Source organism: Aedes aegypti, chromosome 1 (genome assembly GCF_002204515.2).
Source record: "Aedes aegypti strain LVP_AGWG chromosome 1, AaegL5.0 Primary Assembly, whole genome shotgun sequence".
NCBI lineage: Eukaryota > Metazoa > Arthropoda > Insecta > Diptera > Culicidae > Aedes > Aedes aegypti.
The window spans coordinates 157,941,869-157,963,082 of NC_035107.1; the positions used below are offsets into that span (position 1 = coordinate 157,941,869).

Below are 21,214 nucleotides of genomic sequence, written 5' to 3' on the forward strand. Positions count from 1 at the left end.
AAGATGAATTGTGTTCGATGCCAAAAATCGTTTCATCTGAAGTGTGCTGGCCTTACTTCCAATCAACTCAAGTCGGTTCGTGACTGCCCCGGTGCTGTATGGCTATGCTTGATATGCCGTAATACTCCCGATCTCGATCAAGCCGCCGCAAATTTTTCATACAGCCTGATGCTTGAGCGACTTGCCTCCGTCATGCGACTTGTCAGCGCGCAAATCGATGCTACCCGTTCCCTGTGTCGTGCTTTTGGTTAGAACACCCTGCACCCGAGTACCTGCCCAGCCCCATTACATTCTCGAACCGATATCGATCGTCATAATCGAAGCTTCGAGGAAGCGATAAATATCTTGAACTTCGATCTCACCGATGAACTCAGCAATGCTGTCGACATTCCCACTGAAAGTCCGGAGAGTAATCTTCGTAACCACTCGAGTTCGACATTCATCAGAACGTCACCGCTGCTTCTACATCAACCAGTTTTGCCACCATCGTCGCCGTGTACAATTTGATCGACTCAGCTCAAGCAACTAACACAGCCACAACTTCTTCTTGCACCGCTACCACCTCTCTTGCCACTGCCATCAACGCCACGTCCGTTCCTACCGCCTCCGTCTCCATCTTCACCGCTCCTAATGCCATCACCATCGCCTCTGATTATACTTGTGGCACCTCCACCGGTTCAAAAGAAGCTGCCACACAAACCGCATCAGTTGCAGAACCCTCAATGATTTATGTCGTTTTCGATTATTCCCGACGGTGCACCGCGCGAGTGTTATAATTGACACCGGAAAATAAAACGGTTTCGGTGCAATGTTTTGATAGCGTATGATGGTGTTTGTGATGAAGTCAATCAAAACAAAATGTCAACATGTTCAAGACCAGGACGTTAGGCAACGATTTGTCGTTTCGATTGTGTTGTTCACACATAGGGTAAACAGGTATAATACGCCCTCCCTAACGAAAAACTGCTCTATCGCAGCGGCAAATGCATTACTTCTATAGTGTTTGGTGTTAAAGTGTTATTTACTCAGTTGATCATGCTCTGCATGCAACTTTCTGTTGCCAGGTAGCTTCTAAAAAGAGTACAAGACGTTTTCTGTAAACGGTCCAAATCTTGACGTTTCAAAACAAACCGGGCAATATGCCCCTCCCGTAGAAAAATGTACGCAGCGTTGTAGAAATGTTTCCAAGGAGAATTCCACCACTTGCTAGGCTTAAAAGGGTCCATTAGCAGTCGTCTTCCGGTAAAAGTTTTTGTTCTAAGTACAATAGTATAGGATGGGCTTCATTTACAACGAGGCTTGCTTATCGGACCCAAAATTTTACGCCAAAAAGCTAATTTTCGATATTTTTGGTATTTCTATTGTTTTTTTATACTTCTCAAAGATCTTATATGCACAACATCATTTTTTCACGGATATTTAAGATGTGTAATCATATTTACGTGTAAAGGAAGCCTAAATCCCTTGAAAATGAAGTGGGGCGTATTGCCCGGTTGGGACGCATTATACCGATTTACCCTATGGCCCTCTGTTAAAAACAAATTTTCAACTTCTATTCATTTCTTTCGTCGCTCGCTTGCGATTCTATCCATCTTGTCATTTCATTACTTTCGTTACTCCCTTTCACTCTGAGTACAGTATTGCATTCACCGAGAAAAGCCAATAAATTTTCATAATATTAAAATTTCATTTTTCAAACAGATAGAACAGCTGTTGCTGTTATTCACGATTGTCTGTTTGGGATTCGAAAATATCAGACTCGTTTGTGTTTTGTATAGTTTGTTAACGGTGTTTACAACACTGGCTGAGAACATTACTATGCCGTGGACGAAAATAAATGTTCGGTATATGAAAATAAATTCATTTTTCCTGGGAATTCATACCATAATACATGTTTCGTAATTCAATAAAACATGTTTAAAATTCAGAATTTTCTTATTTCAATACTGTAAAGACTTATTTGACTTCATCGATCCTCTCTCTCTGAGTAATAACTTCGCCAAAACTTATACTTCCGCAATGTTTCTATCTCACGATGCAACAGGTGAATCAGTTGTTTTGTAATAATACGAAAAGAGCAACGCAAATCGATCATTGCATTAGAACCCTAATGAAAAATCAATGTGGATTTTTGTAAATCGACTTTTTTTTTAATATAGTATAGAGATTTTTCGATCCGAGTTTAAAAAATGGGATCTTACAGCTCCAGCCGCTGCTGAATCTATTTTGTTGGCACCCATGTTTTTCGTTGTTGCCTATGGGCAAATTTCGGAAAATTTGACTTAAATAAAATGTGTTTAATGTAGTACTTACTGGTATACATGTAATCCAAGGTTTCATTCACAAATTTCATAACGCCGAAAATGGTCATTTTTGACACCCACACACTTCCTCGTAATACTTTTTGTATGGATGTATCACAAATTTTGTATGAGCTGTAACACCATGAGGACACCCACCCACCCTTTTCAGCGTTATGAAATTTGTGAATATTCCCCAAATATCTGAAAGAAGAATTCAATTTTCTGACATAAGCCGCTAAAGTTCATACTGATAAGACAAACTCATACATATTAGTATCACTTATTATACATATATAATCTATACTCATTGCAGTTTTTGTATCATTTATAAATGCTTAGAATAAATCATATTTTACTGAATAAAAATATTCAATTCTGAAATAAATCCATTTTATCCACGCAGTCGAAAATGAGCACAAATGAAGCATCTTGTTTGTTCGTTACCTAAAACAACCAAAACAAGGATGCCACTGATAGCTAAGAACTACATATGTATTGGTAAAAAGAGTGCATTACCTGCTACACCCATCTCGATCAGGGTGTAGGATTTTCTGCACCGGTGGCGATCGAGTGTAAAAACGGTGTGCTACCTGCAGAATAAAAGAACGGTTTGGGTGCAACTTTTGCTACACCGGTGGGAAAACGGTGCAGGCGGTGTAAATAAAAAAAAACGACATTAGTCAAGCAACGTAGACGCCCGATTTGCAATTTTACAAAGGAACGACCTACCTGCTGTTTCACATTAACCATACAGTGGTCGTGAAGGTGATATTGTCCCGACACTAGCTGTAGCTTCATCATTACCAACGAGAATATCATCACAGGGTCTTAGCGTAAATTGGTACTATATTACTAAGTTTTTACCATCTGAATCAGTGGATAATATTGTGGACTATATTAGTAAGAAAACGCGTTGTAGCCCTGCTCAAGTCCGTTGCTCAAAGCTTATACGACAGGACAGAAGTCAACCTATCACATTTATATCTTTTAAGTTAAGTGTTCCCGAAGCTTTCGAAAGCACGATTGTCGCAGATAGTTTTTGGCCAGAAGGAGTCTCTATTACTCCTTTTTTAGAACGGCGTCCCAATGCGTACAGACGCAAGAAACTGTTATCACCTCAACCAATCACGAGTTTACCACGTCATCAGTCACATCAAGTTTACGGTCTTCAACTGAAACCATCTCCAAACAATGCACCCAACGTCCAACAACCTCCAACACCCATTCTTCGCCAATCACATGTTCACCACAACAACCGGCATCAACATCTAAGCCTGTCAGTTCGAAATCGGTTCCAATCATCCCTTGTCTAGCAACCGTTTTAACATGCTATTACCAAAACGTTGGTGGCATTAATACCTCCGTACACTCTTATATGCTGGCATGCACCGATGCCTCCTATGATCTTATCGCCTTTACTGAGACTTGGTTAGACGAGAGAACTTTGTCCACGCAAATTTTTGGAAACTGCTATGTTGTCTACAGAGTCGATCGAAATGCGCAAAATAGCCGTAAAACTCGCGGCGGTGGTGTTTTATTAGCTCTACGGTCATCGCTAAACTGTCGTTAGCTTTACCCCCCCAACAGCTCAGTTGTTGAACAAGCCTGGGCCTCAATCAACCTATCGACTTACATGCTCTACGTTTGCGTCATATACATTCCACCTGATAAAGTGAGTGATCCTGTCGTCATTGACGCTCATCTTGAATCTCTTACCTGGATTTCTTCTCAAATGGAACTCAGCGACAAAATTGTAGTCATTGGCGATTTCAATTTGGCCGGCATAACATGGAATACCGGCTAATTGCATTTCCTGATCCATCGAAATCTACAATTGCACTTTCATCGATCAACCTGCTTGACGGATATAGTACAGCAAATTTATGCCAAATCAACAATGTACCAAAAACGAATGGGCGCCTTTTAGACCTCTGTTTTATTTCAGAGGACTTTTAAAACAACGTTGAAATCCACTTGACAGCTGCTCCCATTTCTTTAGTTAAATCTTGTACCCACCACCCTGCCCTGCACATAAGCATTTCTCAGCCACAAACATATACGTATATTGATTCAACAGAAAGTATCTACTACGATTTTGGAAGAACAAATTTTGCTGCTATGACTGAATTTCTTGCTGGATTCAACTGGGATTCAGTTTTGGTTGGTCTCGATACTCACACTGCTGCTAAGGCATTTTGTGACATTATGTCTTATGCTATCGATCAGTTCACCCCTAAACGACAGAAGCAAACAAAAACCTATCCTCCATGGTCCAATCCATGTCTCAAAAGGTTAAAGTCAGCCAAACGGTCTTGTCTTAAAAAGTACTCTAAAAATCGAACAAATTTGCTTAGATCACGTTACATCACTTCCAATCGTGTACAATCAAATCTTAAAAACAACCCTAAGAAGTTCTGGAATTATATCGACGAGCAACGAAAGGAGAGCGGCCTACCATCATGCATGAAGCTTGGAGATACAGAAGTGTCTACTGTTCCGGATATCTGTCACTCATTTCAGAAGCATTTCCGCAGCGTTTTTTTCGGATGAAATGTTGGATGATCTAGAAGTCTCAAAAGCTGCCATCAATGCGCCTAACCTTCCAACTGTTGGCAATCATCCTACCGTTAGTACCACAATGCTGGAGACAGCTATAAAATCACTCAAATCCTGGTCCAGACGGCATCCCATCTCTTATCCTGAAGAAGTGCTTTTCAGTTCTTCTGTTCCCTTTGCTTCACATCTTCAATCTGTCTTTACGTTGTGGATCGTTTCCTGAAATCTGGAAGTCGTCGTATTTATTTCCTGTCTTTAAAAAGGGATGCAGACGTGTCATCTCAAACTATCGTGGGATTGCCGCCTTGTGTGTCACCTCCAAGCTATTCGAATTGGTTGTCTTCTTCTTCTTCTTCTTCTTCTTCTTTCTGGCGTTTACGTCCCCACTGGGACAGAGCCTGCTACTCAGCTTAGTGTTCTTATGAGCACTTCCACAGTTATTAACTGAGAGCTTACTATGCCGATGACCATTTTTGCATGTGTATATCGTGTGGCAGGTACGAAGATACTCTATGCCCTGGGAAGTCGAGAAAATTTCCAACCCGAAAAGATCCTCGACCGGTGGGATTCGAACCCACGACCCTCAGCTTGGTCATGCTGAATAGCTGCGCGTTTACCGCTACGGCTATCTGGGTCCCGAATTGGGTCGAATTGGTTGTCATGGACTTCATTACTCACAACTGTTCAAGTTACATTTCGGAAACTCAACACGGATTCATGCCGCACCGATCAACCACAACGAACCTGGTATCGTATACATCCTTTATAACCCGCAGCATTGAAAAAGGACTTCAAGTTGACGCAATATACATCGATCTCTCAGCGGCCTTCGATAAAATTAACCACAAAATTGCAGTAGCCAAACTAGAGAGATTGGGCTTCACTGGTTCTTTCCTTTCCTGGTTACAGTCATATTTGATCGGTCGTTCTATGTCTGTTAAAATCGGAGAATGCTTATCATCACCATTTCAAGTAACATCAGGGGTTCCTCAAGGAAGCCATTTAGGACCTGTAATTTTTCTTCTTTATCTTAACGATGTAAACCTGTCTCTCAAATGCTTCAAGTTATCTTATGCTGATGATTCTAAATTATACTACGTCATCAACGACCACAACGACACTGATTTTTTGCAATGTCAGCTGGATGTTTTTGTTGATTGGTGTAAGACGAACAGGATGGTCATGAATGCGACTAAATGTACAATCATCTCATTCACTCGTAAACATAGAACTATAATGTCGGATTACCATGTTTCTGACCACACATTGGAACCTTGGTGTCATCGTGGACAGCAACCTGTCATTCCGTGATCATGTCTCATATGTTGTTGGTAAAGCTTCCAAGAGTCTAGGTTTCATTTTTCGTGCCGGGAAACATTTTTCTGATGTTTTTTGCCTTAAAACTTTGTATTGTTCTTTGGTACGATCTAATCTCGAATATGCAGCTATTGTTTGGTCCCCACAATATCAGAACAGTATTTTACGTATTGAACGAATCCAAAGAAAGTTTATTCGATTTGCGTTACGAAACTTACCGTGGATAGATCCCTCAAATTTACCAGAGTACAAAGATAGGTGGGCACATACAGGGGCCCATATAGCCGTAGCGGTAAACGCGCAGCTATTCAGCATGACCATGCTGAGGGTCGTGGGTTCGAATCCCGCTGGTCGAGGATCTTTTCGTAAAGGAAATTTTCTCGATTCCCAGGGCATAGAGTATCTTCGTACCTGCCACACGATATACACATGCAAAAATGGTCAATCGGCAAAGAAAGCTCTCAGTTAATAACTGTGAAAGTGCTCATAAGAACACTAATCTGAGAAGCAGGGTTTGTCCCAGTTGGGACGTAACGCCAGAAAGAAAGAAAGGAAAACAAAGATAGGTGTCAGTTAATTAACCTTAATTTACTCTCCACTCGTCGAAACCTTGCCAAACTTTTGTTCACCTGTGATGTGATACAGTCTAGAGCTGATTGTCCTGAACTGTTAGAAAAGTTTAATTTTGATATTCATCGTCGCACACTCCGTTCTCACACATTTTTTCGGCTACCTTTGTGTAGAACCAATTACGGTAGAAATGAAGTTGTAAATAGTATGTGTCGTTTGTTTAATCAGTACTGTAATGTCTTTGATTATAATCTATCCCGTGCAGTTTTGAAGACTCGCTTTGCTGTAGTGTTAGGTGTCTAGAATAAGATTCGATGTTAAAAAGTGTATGTAAAATTAAGTATTAGATTAAGCTACGTCTTTGTATCATTTGGAATTGTGTTCTGTTGGTATGAAAAGACGGGTAGGTTTTGTGCCTATTTGAGAAAGAGGTTCAAATTTTTGGTCTCTACTCAAACGGGTTTTTCCCTACTCCTAAAAAATAAATGAAATAAATAAATGAAATGAGATGACAGAAATGAAATGAGATGAGATGACTGAAAACTCAGTACTTTAAGCGATTTACAGTTTAAATACCGTAAAAAAAATTACCGAACAGCGAAACCAAGATTAAGTGTGTAACAGATCACTTTGACGTTCAACAAAACAAATTAAAATCATGTTTGAAAAGGTACAAGCAAAAGAACTGAACAAATGACCAAATTAAGAGGTATTTTAGTTGCAATCGAATTAGATTTAAATTGCATTAATTAAATTCAACCCACTCAACTTGTAGCTCTAAACGAGAATCTTTCTCCCAACGCCAATGTTGTTAATCGCTTTGTATCGCTCTGGTAAATTTCTCAAATCCAGCATTCTTGAATCCAACTGCGTTTATTAATTCTCTTTAATTCATATTTCGTCACTTGCCGCATAGCGTGGTCGTCATGCTACACTTTCCAGTGGAAAAATTATTCACCCCGGGGTGTCGTCTGCCATGAAAGCGTTCAAAAACGAGAACTCTAATTCAAAGGGATGAAAATTCCTGCCACGGACAAAAACTTTTGTCATGACAACACGTACATACCATCAGGGAACAACACCTGAGCTGCGGTGCCTCTATTTTAGGTTGGTTGGTTTGACTTTATTAACGAGATTTTTAGCCCTGGGCTAGTTCATCTCGGGACCAACGGCTTTACTTCCCTTCCGAAGGAAGTCGTCACTATAACTTTTTACGTCATAAGTGACTATGTCGGGGGATGGGATTTGATCCCAGGTCCTCGGCGTGAGAGGCGAGTGTTCTAACCACTACACCAGGTCCGTCCCCGCCCCTCTATTTTAACGGTTCTCAACCAATTCAATCAAATGACTGTACACCAGATCATAGTTTTAAACATTGAGTTTTGTTACTGTAATTGAGAATGGTACAAAGTGGTTTTATATAGCAATTCTCTATCTGTAATTTATTTTCCATTAGACTACTCTATCATTGGGTATAGTTGTATAATTCTAATGTTCACATTTACATTGTCGTAGCTGTTCAGATGTTTTACATGTGAATTGAATTCATTGGTTATCCGACTATGGGTACATAACAAAATTATATCACCTTATGATATTATGATATAAAGATTTTATCGAACATAGGTTGCTACAATTTTGATGCAGGATGTTGTTAAAATAACTAAATTTATAACAAATAAATATATGTAGGGTAGATGTACCAATAGTGGAGGTACTAAGCACTATTGAAGTTCATTTAACCGCCTAAATTCAAGAAGCGCAATTAATGTACATGTTAATGTTGTAACGGGAAGTAACGTCCATTGACTTAATGAGAAAAATGATTTCATCGCAGTAATCCACGGCATGTGAGTGAAAAATAATACCTCCACTATTGGTACACTGTTCCTTTAGTTGCGGTATATTTTTATTTTGTGTTCCTATAGTTGCGGTATTCGTGGTATTCTTATAGGATCCTCCACTATAGGAACACTTTACCGCAACTATTGGTACAAGCAAGAACAGTTTTAGCAATTTTAGTGATATTTCGTCAGTTTTAAAGCAATTTTAACGCTCTTTTCAACTATTCCGTGTATCAACAAGCCAAGACGTTGATTGGCAGTGTCGGTTTTGTGTCTAATGTAATAAAATCAGTGAAAACGGCACTAGCGCAACTATAGGAACACCCACAACTAAGGGAACACTTACCCTATTGCATAATAAATGTAATTAAATGTGTTTTATATCTATCAAAAACATATCAAACTCAGTTATAATTTTTGATACAATGTGTATATCAAAATTATAATACAGGATTTAAATTAAATGGATTGAAAAAAAAATTTGAAAAAACTTAAAACCAAACAATCGTAAGTCTAGAAAAAAAAAAGTAAATTTCCAAATATTATAACTTATCGAAATGCACTGATATTCACTGATATGCACTGATTGTTCAATTTTATTATAAAACTGTGAAAAATAAACAAATAGGAACATGTTCAAAAACACATTATGATATATTTTTGTTTTAATATTTTCTGTGAATAACAGTGTCTAACAAAATTATATCATAATGAGATATGTAAATTATATTCTGATATTTTTTTTGTTATATGCCTCGGGTAATAAGTGAAAAAAAAAAACATTTTTCGTTTTCATACATTTAATCCAAACATATAGAGCACTTACCGTGGCAATAGTAGATTGTAACGATTTTTGTCTAAAATTATAGATCATTTTATTCCATTTTGATTCCAATGTTCCAAAATTCGAAATTCCATGTAATTTTTTTGTGCCAAACAACTTAATAATCATCCTCAAACAGCTTGTTTGTGATGAAAAGCTTTGGACAAGTAAGTGTAAAATATTGCTACGTTGAGGAAAAACATCAAAATTTTACGGAAAAATAAACACTGTTTTGGTGTACATAATAGAGATCAAGAAAAAACACAGATAAGTTACATAAGTCATTCTAATCTAATGGAAAACTCTCAGGAAGCACTTTTTAACCATGGTTTGATTATTTCACATAATATGACTGATTTGACATGCTTTATTCTACATTTTTCCCAGTATTACCGGTTGAAGTACATTTGTATTTTTTTTTTTTTTGGTTTTCGTACATTTTCGTACATCATAGTGATTTGTAACGGTGACCCAAGCCATCACGATCGCTTACACAAACCTGTGTGCAGACATTTTTATTTGAACGGTCGGTGAGTGTGTTCCAATATTAACCAATGCCCAAATATTATTCATATGTGCCAGAACGCCTTCCTTAGCCGAGTGATCAGAGTACACGGCTATCAAACAAAGCCATGCTGAAGGTGTCTGGGTTCGATTCCCGGTCAATCCAGGATCTTTTCGTAATTGAAATTACCTTGACTTCCCTGGACATAGAGTATCATCGTACCTGCCACACGATAGCCAGCTCTGTCCCAGTGGGGACATTATTTTTTTTTTTTTATTATAAAATATTGTTTATTTCGTTCATGTTTATAAATAACAATTTTTATGATTTCAAAAACTACTCATCTAGACTCAAAATGAAATCTAGTTCACCTTCATCGATTCTATTATTAAAAGCTACATTAACAAAGTTGATATAAGTTATAAATATTCTGAGGATTTCGTTTCGTTTTCTTTCTTGAATATTGTTTAATGTTGGTCGAAAGAGTTCTTCGAAGGTGAGTGTTTGCCACCCTCCGAGAACCGTCGTTACCTTTCGTTGCAGGATCAGCCATGCCGGGGCTACTCGAGGGCACTCACAGAATTTATGCTGCTATGTCTCGATTCGCATCGGACAGTGTGGACAGTTTGGGTCGTTGGCTCGTCCGATGATGTTCATTAGTCTACGATGCTCTGTCTTTTCATTGACTAACAGGTAGAGATCACTACGATGTTTCGAAGAGAGCCTCCGGGATGAAATGTTTTTCCAGATCCGAGTCCAACTTAAGTGCGGTTCATTTAACTCTACTCTAGGAGAATCAATTTGCTCCAGGTAGAATCGGTGAATTTGATCACTGCTAGGATTTTGCCTTATTTGATCAGGCAGCACTGCAATTTGTTGGGCTAACAATTTTAGGCAGGGAAAGTCAGTGGGAGGCGGGATGTTTCTGGTGTGAAGGGACCGGTAGAAGGGTATTGAATCCATTTCTTGTAGGTGTCGGTTGATGATCAAAGCTTTACATTTGATTGCTGGAAGATGCAGTTTCATTCCTCCATTCTCTCTGCTGCGTGTAAGCTGCTGCATTGGTACACGGGCTGAGAGTCCACGAAACAGAAAAGTGCCCATTGTAGCCGTTAGTTTCGCCGTATGGACGCATTGCGGCGGAATGATAGACGCGAGGTACCACACCCTTGCAGTAATAAATGTATTGAGTAGCACCACCTTTTGCTGCAAAGTAAGGGAGCGCATGTTGTGCATCCATATAATCTGAGCGATTTTGGACACCAAACTATCCCAGTTTATTTTGACCATTTGCTTCACTGAGTTGGTAAAAATAACACCCAGCACTTTGATCTTCTCCGTTGTCTGCAAGCCTGGTACCAACAGAGGATCCCCATTAATAAAGCCGACATCGATTGCTAAAGTTTTTTGCCGGTTCAGCTTTGCGCCTGCTACCAGTTCAAAACCGTCGAACAGCTGAAAGATTTGCGTGATTGTATTGGTCGAGGTGGCTATGATTGTGATGTCATCAGCGTATGCCACACAGAGATCACCTTCACATATTCGCTCAATTCGTGTGAGCAGAGGATGGAGATATACCACAAACAACAACATCGACAGTGGATCCCCTTGGCGCACAGAGCGTTCTACACGGAACGGTTGTGACAACCTGCCATTGATCAGCAGTCTCGACGAAGACGCATTAGCCACTCGTGAGAGCCAACCAACGAAATCTTGGTTGATCCCAAGAGAGAGAAGAGTTCGGTGGAGAAACTCATGAGAGACACGATCGAACGCGTGGTCCATGTCAAAAGAGATCAATTTACCTCTCTGTTTCCTTGCGATTAGCTGAGCCACACGGTCCTTCAACGAGAGTGTTGCTTGAAATATGGAGCGGTCGGTATTGGCACATTTCTGTACATCGCTCAAAATTCGGTGAGATCGAAAAATTTGTTTTGTAGACATCGGCTAAGCAGATGTCTACCGCCAAAGTCGGCTGCTATACGCAATTAGGTTATCCAATTTTTCAAAAACAAGGAAGTTTCGCATTATGCGGTGCGCATTCACAATTAGGATATTTCAATTCAAGACTGTCGGTGGGTGTTACATGTAAAACAACGACAGGTCGACTGTCCAGTGAGTCAGCTAAATAGCGTTACTCTGTGTTTGTCGAGACCCCTTGGTTGGGCTCGAAAGAGGCACCCCTTAAGGGTCCTTCTTTTTTGAGGCACCATTTCGGAGACCTCTTCTGACGAGTGTTGAACTAGCTTTATGTTAAAAAACACTAAAATAAAGAAAAAAATAAAATAAAATAAGTTCCAGACGGGCCTTCATCACTCTGCTGAGGATTTTGTAGTCCACGTTGAGAAGACTAATTGGGCGGTATCCTCTCGCTGTCCTATCACCACCTTTCTTTTTTATCAGCACGATTGTGCCGTCGGCAAATTCCGGGGGCAGGTCTGTCGTCATAGCTTCATTCATTACCAGATATAGCTCTCTATATATTACGTCGAGAGTTCGATGGTAAAACTCGACCGGTAATCCATCGGACCCTGGTGATTTCCGTTTTTGCGATGTTCGGATAGCGTTTTTTAGTTCCTCGGTTGTTATCTCCGACATTACAGCAGTGTTGGCTTCATCGTGCTCGGGTACCGCTCTCTCGACTTCGAATCTTTCTGCGTTTTGTTCCGTCTCTTCTTTTGAATACAGGTTTTGGAAATACCGGAACATGTGCTGTTCGATCTCCAAACTTTGTATTTCATCTCCTTGCTCGTTCTGCATCTCTGTTATCGTTGTTTTTTTTTCGTCGTCTGTCTCCCATTTGAAAGGTTGATAAGCTCTCCCCCGCCACAAACGTTTCGTTGATGTAGATGAAATTTTGGGTAAACTGTCGCTGCAGCGTTAACATTTTTGCCTTTATATGGATGATGGTGGTCAGTATCGCAGGGTTCTGATAATAGCCGTCGTATGCTTGTTTCAATTGAGTGTAGAGCCTTTGGTGCTCTGCGTGGAAAATGTTGAACGCTTCTTTCGATTTCCACCGGAAAAAGGCTTTTATTTTTGGTTTCGCAAACGATAGCCACCATTTCAACCAGTTGGGGAAATTTCTCCGCTGACGAATCCAAAATTGCCATCGAATTTGGAAATCGTCAATGTTTTCGACAGTTAATAAATGCGGACGCAGAGACCAGAAGCCACGCCCTGGTTCGCGGCTGAGGTGGGGTAGGCAAATGCGCGCTGTAACTGCCTTGTGGTCAGTGAATGAACACACATGTGTGCATGCATTTCGCAGGTGTTCACACAGTGTTGTGCTCACATAAATACGATCGAGCCTGGATGTCGCATTGTGGGTGACATATGTGGGAGCGGGTGTAGCGGGATAAAGTTTCAGCCACACATCATGGAGCCGTAGTTGTTGAATAGTCGCTTGCAATGCGGGACTTGTATTGGCACTCGTGGAATCACTCTGGCGCAACACGCAATAAAAGTCACCGGCGAGAATTATGTGTTGTGTGTTGAAACGAAGGTAATATGCTATCGTTCCGTTGAAGAACCTTTCCCGCTCAGCACGGCCAGCGGTTCCCGTTGGTGCATACACATTACAAAGTGTCGTATCTTGTACACGCAATGCTATGAGGCGACCATCCAAACTCTTCTCTACATGCGAGAATCGTATGTGATCTTTGAGCGCGATCGCTGTCCCTCGTCTAGCTTGGTCCACATTACATACCACGGTGAAGCCTGGGAGAGAAAGCCGATCATTCTCCACCTCCTGCAAGAAAACTATATCCAGTTCTAGTGTTCGGATGAAGGTCCGAAGGGCGTCTAACTTTGTCGAGTTCGTTATATTGTTGATGTTGATTGTTGCAAGGTTGTAGCTGGATATCGCAGCCATTAGAATGATTGGTTACTCCCTTCTCGCTTGTTGTTCGAATCCTCCACTCGAGGCTTCTTGCCTGGTGGCCGATTGCGTAATTGTCTTGCTGGATGCTGGAGGCTGGAGCTGGATGAGCCGACGGATGTGTCCGTGTCGTTGCCGTCGGATATGCCGTTCGCAGATTTACGAACTATTCCGATGTTAGCAGCAGTTTGTTGACCTGTACTGTCGGTCAACGACCCACTACTCGCTAGGGTATTTTGTTCAACAGAGAGCAGTTTTGGTAACACTTGCTGTGGTTTTTGATGGGGAGCTTGTTTCGGCGGCGGCATATCTTCTGCTCCGGCCGAGTTGGTGCTGGATTTGTTCGCTTTTGGAGCGGTTTGGCTTGTAGTTTTGCTGTTTGGGTTTGCTGCAGGGACAATCGATACACGCGGAGCGCTGGGAGTTGAACCCATCTGCTTTGCGGCATCAGCGTATGACTTTTGTACAAAAATTTTCTTATTTTGCACACATGTAATTCCCACGTGGACGAAGTCACGGCAATGCTTGCACGTGTTGCGCTGTCCAAAATATGCCACAGCTGTCGTTTCTCCATCGATTGTAATCCACGACTCGATGTTATGTTTTACAATCATTTTCACGATGCGAACGCCGGTTAAGATTCCAGGGAAGTCTAGATCGGCTCCACTTCGTTGCTCTCGAATCTCGATAACCTCGCCATACTTAGCGAGGAATTCGCTGATTTTTTGGTCGGTCACATCTTCCGACAGGTCAAAGATTTTCACCTCTACTGCCCCATCCTCAAGCGTGATTCGCAATGGATATTTCTTCCCGTCGACAGAAATTTCGTGTTGGTTGTCATGTTCCTCGCATACACGTTGCGCTAGTGCGAGATCGATAACTTTCACGAATGTCACTCCAAACTCCAAACTGTTTCAAACCCAGTACGGTTGCACAAAATTTATGCACTTTAGCAGTGTCCGGTTTCTTCGGTACATTCGAAAAATCTATTCGGAAAGTATTTCCCCGTCTTCCCATTACGAAGCCGTTCCGTGCACATCGGCATGAAAACGAAAAGATAACACCGATAAATTAGCTTATGTTCGACTTTCTCGGAACGTTTGCAATACGCGTCTGTTCAGCTCGAAAGTTGAGCGCTCACTGTTTATTGTCAAAAAGAAGAAGATGAAGATGTGCCAGAACGCCTATTAAACGTATCCTATGACCCTTCCCATCCCATTAACATTCCATAATATCCCGTAACACCTGCATCTTTCTTAAGAAGGCGTTGAATTAATCATTCCTTCTCATTCCCCAGCATTCGCAAGGACGTGACCAGGACAGCTCTCGACTGTTGAAGGATCAAAATTTACTACAATATTTTTTTAAATTTTTGTTATAAATTTAATTTTAAGTTTTAATTCACAACATAATTATAACACAGTTATGAAAGAATCTGAAAGCAAATGCTTATAAATGGTCAGTTTAATTTCGTGTTAAGAAAAAAAAAACAAATTTTTGTTTAATTCAACACAATGAGTTTTTCTTTCGTTAAATTTTAAACATATTGAGTTATACTTTGTGTTTAAACTATAACATATTTTTTATGTAGAGGAAATTTTGGTGTAAAAACCAGCCAAAATAGTAACATATTTAATTGGGAGTGTATTTACCGATCTGTGTTTAAATAGAAACACACAAGTTTCCAAAACTTTGGTTTCAAATGACAAAAACAGTTGATGTTTTATTGGTGATCTAACACAAAGCTAAAATGCATAGATGGCGCCTTTCTAGAATAAGGATTAGTGCATCGTTATCAAAATTTCTAGTGATAACTTTGGAAGAAAAATCACCACGATCTGACGATTTAACTGACAAGATTTTTGCAATTGAAGGCACTGGAAACCGTAAATATTCATTTCAATTTGAAAAACTTTCTCAACCTAACCTCACTTTTGATCGCCAATATACCTACGAATGATGATAGCAACTCCACCACATCCGGGCGATTATTTTGATAAACAAAAATGTTTGAATCTCTTTTGAATCCAGGATTCAATGGTTTCATATAAGTTTCAGCAATATTTAACTGCTATAAATATGTTATATTCTGCTAGAAATTAAAATAACTCGTCCTATTTACCATAAAAAAAAGAGATTTCCAATTTAAAATGTTCAAATATAAATTTGGATCACTTTAAAATTATGTTGAATTACGTGGTACAAGAGATGCTAAAAATACTGGGATATTTATAGTTGTTATTAATTAATTAATTATTATATTAATTATATTATATATTATATATATTATATTATTATAATATAATATAATATAATATATAATATAATATAATATAATATATTATAATATATTATATATATTATATAATTAATTATTAATTAATTAATTAATATTGAAAATAATAAAAAAATTCAGGCTTTCGAGAGAATTCGTTCTGGGATGTGAGCAAAAATTTGAGAGCATCTATTTGATTTTACCATAATGGTCATTCTAAAGCTCTTGATTTCTGTTTTTTTTTTTCTATCTCTCGTCTTTTTTCATTCCCGATGCTGCAGGATCCGTTCACATTCCAATGCACTTGTCTACGTGTCAACATCATCCAGCAACTAGTTCAACTTCCTTTTCACAAAAACTTCCGCCAAGAAATGAAAGCTTTCCGACCAGATCAAACACGGTGACATCCAGCAATGGACATCGCATTCTTCACCACTCCTACCACCACCACCACCATCAGCACCAGCTTCAGTCGCCAAAGAGGTCGAGCAAGAGCAACAGTAACAACAGCAGCAATAGTCCGAGTCCCGCTCTCATATCAAGCAATCTCAATAGCTTTAAAAACAATAGTGCCCTCGGCACATTCAATAATGATGACATTTCCAACAGTGCTGATAACCAATTGCTGTCCTGACTTGGCACGTCGCCACGCTGAAGGAAACTCGCACCAGATTATACGTAATTCAACAAACCTCACCCCTCCACAGTACGGAACAAATCATTTGCAACTGCTCTTCTCTGTGTGACCTGGCCATTAAGTTTTTTTCTATTTGGCTGTGTTCGAGATTGAAAGAACCCTTGAGTATTTTTTTTTTTTTTTTGCACAATCCAGACCGCCATACCATACCAATTCAAATTCTTTGTCACTGTTCGCTAGATTACATACCTACTAAAACTAGAGGAGAAGTGTGGAATTAATGAACCCTAAATTGCGATAGCCTCCTAGCAGGCATTGCAGAATTCGCTCTCATATGATTTCTGAACACGATCGAAGCAAACATAGCATAGCATAGCCTGATTTCGAAACACGAAGAAAAACATTCCATCTGTATCGGTCCATGATCGGCAATCTTTCGCAAGCTGTAACAGCTGCGAACAAGATCCTCAGAGAGAGAGCGATGGTAAAACCCATTTTTCTCGTACAATTGCCGTTGGGTTTTATTTTATTGGTATAACAAAAAATCCCCGAACATGTGATAGCAATAGTATCACCTAGGTTTGGAGCTTGTTTATATAGCCTCCTAATTTAATCATCGTAGTATATGATAAACAAATTCTCTTGATGTGCTGCAGATCACGATTGTTACAGAGAGTGAAAGATAATCCCATTTTCTACGAGTTCAATCCTTGCCGTTCAAATTTAACATGACAGGTGTTAACAAGGTAAAAATTTATTGTATTGCTTAAATCCAAGATGGCTGTCAGATTTTTTCACTTCAAATGATAATCCAATTTATCACTCGATTCTAAGAAAGAACCAGCGATTGAAAACTTGATACTTTGTTGCATTGATTGGATTCGCAATATACGTCAAATTGGTAGAACTTGTTTTAGAGAAACGTTCATATTATTGGGTACATACCATGCTCTCCAAGTTTTTGTAGTTGCTCTTACTCAGTTTTTTTCTTCAGCTTGGCAATTAAATTAATAATAATCGTCCTTTTTTTAACTCCAAATGAAAAAAAGTACTATACGAAGCCATTGAGTTGCCTATGTTGCCTATAAAAATACCTTAGATTTATAAAAAATATCATTTTCGAAAACTGTTTAGCTCGCTGGCTAACGAATCCACCTATAAAACAATACACTTCTCCTCAAGGTTCAGTATATTCCAATGAAAAGTGACAAACAATTTGAATTCTAACGACACATACCTGGTTTCAGCGAGAATTACTCCATTACACACTCAAATTCAGTTGAAGAAGAAACATCACATTAGCATCGAATCTCCGGACTTACATGAGTATATTGGCAGAATTTGGCCAAATTGAATTGCAGGCATTTCAAATTTCACATTACGAAGATTGACATGTTGCAAATGTTTCGTCCCGTCCTGTGTCTGTCCATCATACTAGGAAACAGAATGAAGTGATCCACTGTTATCAATGACAAAACTATCAACGTTAGTTGTATAAACTTCCTCCAACGTAATTAGGTGAGAATATAGGTTCCCCTTCCACATGAACCAGGTCAGACAACACGTAACGCTGAATGGACCAACTATATTACATGTACCTATAGGAGCATATGCTATCATGTTGAGCTCTTCCTTCCCTCCCCATAATCATGATATTACTGTTAAACTGTTGAATTGTGATTTGAAGAACAAACGAAACGGTACAACGCCATTTTATCAGTGTTAGATACCTGCAAGAGAATGTGAATAAATTAAAGCCTAAATAATTGTGCATATTTGCTGAACAATCATGCAACCAAATTTATTTATGACTTGGAGAACTATCGGTGTTTTGTTTTCAATAGAGAAAGTTCCTGGTATTATAAATTCTTCTTTTCTTCATTTTATCTCGTCTGAAAACGGATCAATGCAAATCCACACTGTACAGTGGAATATGACTTGCACTTATTCACATTGTTCACCCATGCATTGAACATCGACTAACCAACAAAGACAACACTTAAAAAGAAACTTCTAGTTTGTATCTAATGGGGCAGCCCCCTATCCGGCATTAATCCATTACCGCCCGAATTATTTCACATTTTTGGTAAGCACATGATTCTTTCTGGAGTACCTATGATAAGAGAATACTAAAACCGTCATTTGTTTGGAAATCTACGGTTACATTTTGTTACAGTACACAGTGGGTCATATGCACGCAAAACATAAAAAAATCGCAAAAGTTTGAAGGTGGTATGGCGCAATTAAACGTGAAAAGATATTGTGACAAAGGGAAAGGGGTGTTTGCTTTTGCTTCTGCAAACCTTGAGCGTCTGTACTACAAATTAAGAGCGGCTCACAACAGCGTCTATTCCCCATATCAAAAGGACTCTAAGCTAAACTGCGCACTATGGCCCTCCGAACATTTAGGGGGAATGGTCCCCCGGAAATCTAGGGGGATGGTTTCAGGCCCTGTCCGATCACGGACAGTAGATGACGAGGGCAATCCTTTTGGTTGAAGGATCCCTGCTTGGGCCGCCAATTCCTCTTCGGAATGCCAGGGATGATTGGCCAATTCCTTCTCCTGAAGGAATGCCTGGGATGTTGATAGCTCAGACTGTGAATATGTTTTCTAAATGACAGTCCTGAAAAGGACTACTGGTTGGGCTGCTTTCGGTAAGGGAAACGCTTTCGGTATCGGTTTTCGGACTCGACGGTTCATTGCGCGTGCCATACAACTGCCAGAAACTGAATGAATTGAATTCAAGAATGGGTGCACTATTTATAGCAGAATCTTTCTTTTTCCCTTTTTCTGGCGAATGGTGATCGGAAAAGGCGCCAACCAATCAGTGCGAGACAGTTGGCGATGCATCGGGTGGCGTGATGATGGAGAGCTCAATTTTGTCGGTCGGGTTTCGTGAAGTAGTGTGTGTCAGGTTCAGGTAGGAAAGGGTGTTTTTAAGTGGTGGTAGCCAAACACAAACCAGAGTTAAAACGTTGCACACCGTTCGCGTTGTGCGTGAACAGGCCCTGCAAGCCAACCGTAAAAAATAACAAGCACAGGAACGTCAATAGAATAATACGGACTGCAACAATCGGCAAAGGCCAATGCGACGAGAAAGAACTAAGGATTGGTAGCTCGGTGCGTAGAACTGTTACCCCTCAACTTCACCGGAAGCACCTGCATACTCTCCGATGCATCGTAGCGCTGCAGGAGGTTTGTTGGAAGGGTTCAATGGTGCGAACGTTTAGAGGTAATCATACCATCTACCAGAGCTGCGGCAACACACACGAGCTGGGAACAGCTTTCATCGTGATGGGCGACATGCAAAAGCGCGTGATCGGGTGGTGCCCGATCAATGAAAGAATGTGCAGGTTGAGGATCAAGGGCCAATTATTCAACATTAGCATAATCATCGTGCACAGCCCACACTCCGGAAGCACTGATGATGATAAAGATGCATTTTTCGCGCATCTTGAACGTGAATACGATCGCTGCCCAAGCAACGACATTAAGATTTATCATAGGAGATTTAAACGCTCAGGTTGGCCAGGAGGAGGAGTTCAGACCGACGATTGGAAAGTTCAGCGCCTACCGGCTGACGAACGGGAACGATTTTCGATTGATTGATTTCGCCGTCTCCAAGAATATGGACATTCGTAGCATCTACTTCCAACATAGTCTTCCGTATCGATACAACTGGAGATCACCACTACAAACCGAATCGCAAATTGACCACGTTTTGATCGATGAACGGCACTTCTCCGAAATTATCGACGTCAGGACCTATCGTGGCGCTAAAATTGACTCCAATGATGGAGTACGGTACCGACGCCCGCCTCGGTATGATCTTGAGCGACTGAAACAACTGGATGTCGCCACAGCATATACCCAGTATCTCGAACAAACATTGCCGGAAAAGGATTCGCTCAGCGAAGCCCATCTCGAGGACTGCTGGAGTACAATAAAAGCAGCCATCAACATCGCAGGCGAGAACATTCTTGGGTACGTTGAACGGAGTCGTCAGAACGATTGGTTCGACGAGGAGTGTAGAATGGTTCTGGAGGAGAAGAACGTAGCGCGAGCAGTAATGCTGCAGCAAGGTACTCGGCAGAACGTGAAACGTTATAGACAGAAGCGAAAGCACCAGATATGTATTTACAGTACGGTGAATCCTCCAAAAATGCCGGGAATATCAGGTCCCTTCGCATCACTTGTTCATTGATTTTAAAGCGGTATACGACAGATTCATCCCCATACCAAATATACCATGTACAAAACGCTGATTGACCGGTGGTCCTTTACGGACATGAAATGTGGACGATGCTCGAGGAGGACCAGCAAGCACTCGGAGTCTTCGAACGTCGAGTGCTTAGGACGATATTTGGTAGTGTGCTGGAGAACGGTGTATGGCGGCGAAGGATGAACCACGAGCTCGCTGTACTCTTCGGCAAACCTAGCATCCTGAAGGTAGCAAAAGCTAGAAGAATGCGTTGGGCGGGACATGTTGTAAGAAGGCCGGAC

General features: G+C 40.4%; 1 protein-coding gene across 1 annotated transcript in view; it reads left to right on the forward strand.

The window, feature by feature from the left end:
- The window catches only part of LOC5568532 (tachykinin-like peptides receptor 99D), a 283,301-nt gene extending 266,320 nt beyond the window's left edge, over positions 1 to 16,981 (forward strand). The window contains exon 10 of the mRNA XM_001652326.3: positions 16,355 to 16,981. Coding sequence (XP_001652376.3) covers positions 16,355 to 16,707 — 353 coding nt within the window. The 3' untranslated portion in view covers positions 16,708 to 16,981. The remainder of the gene's footprint in view (positions 1 to 16,354) is intronic.
- Positions 16,982 to 21,214: the final 4,233 nt, after the last annotated feature.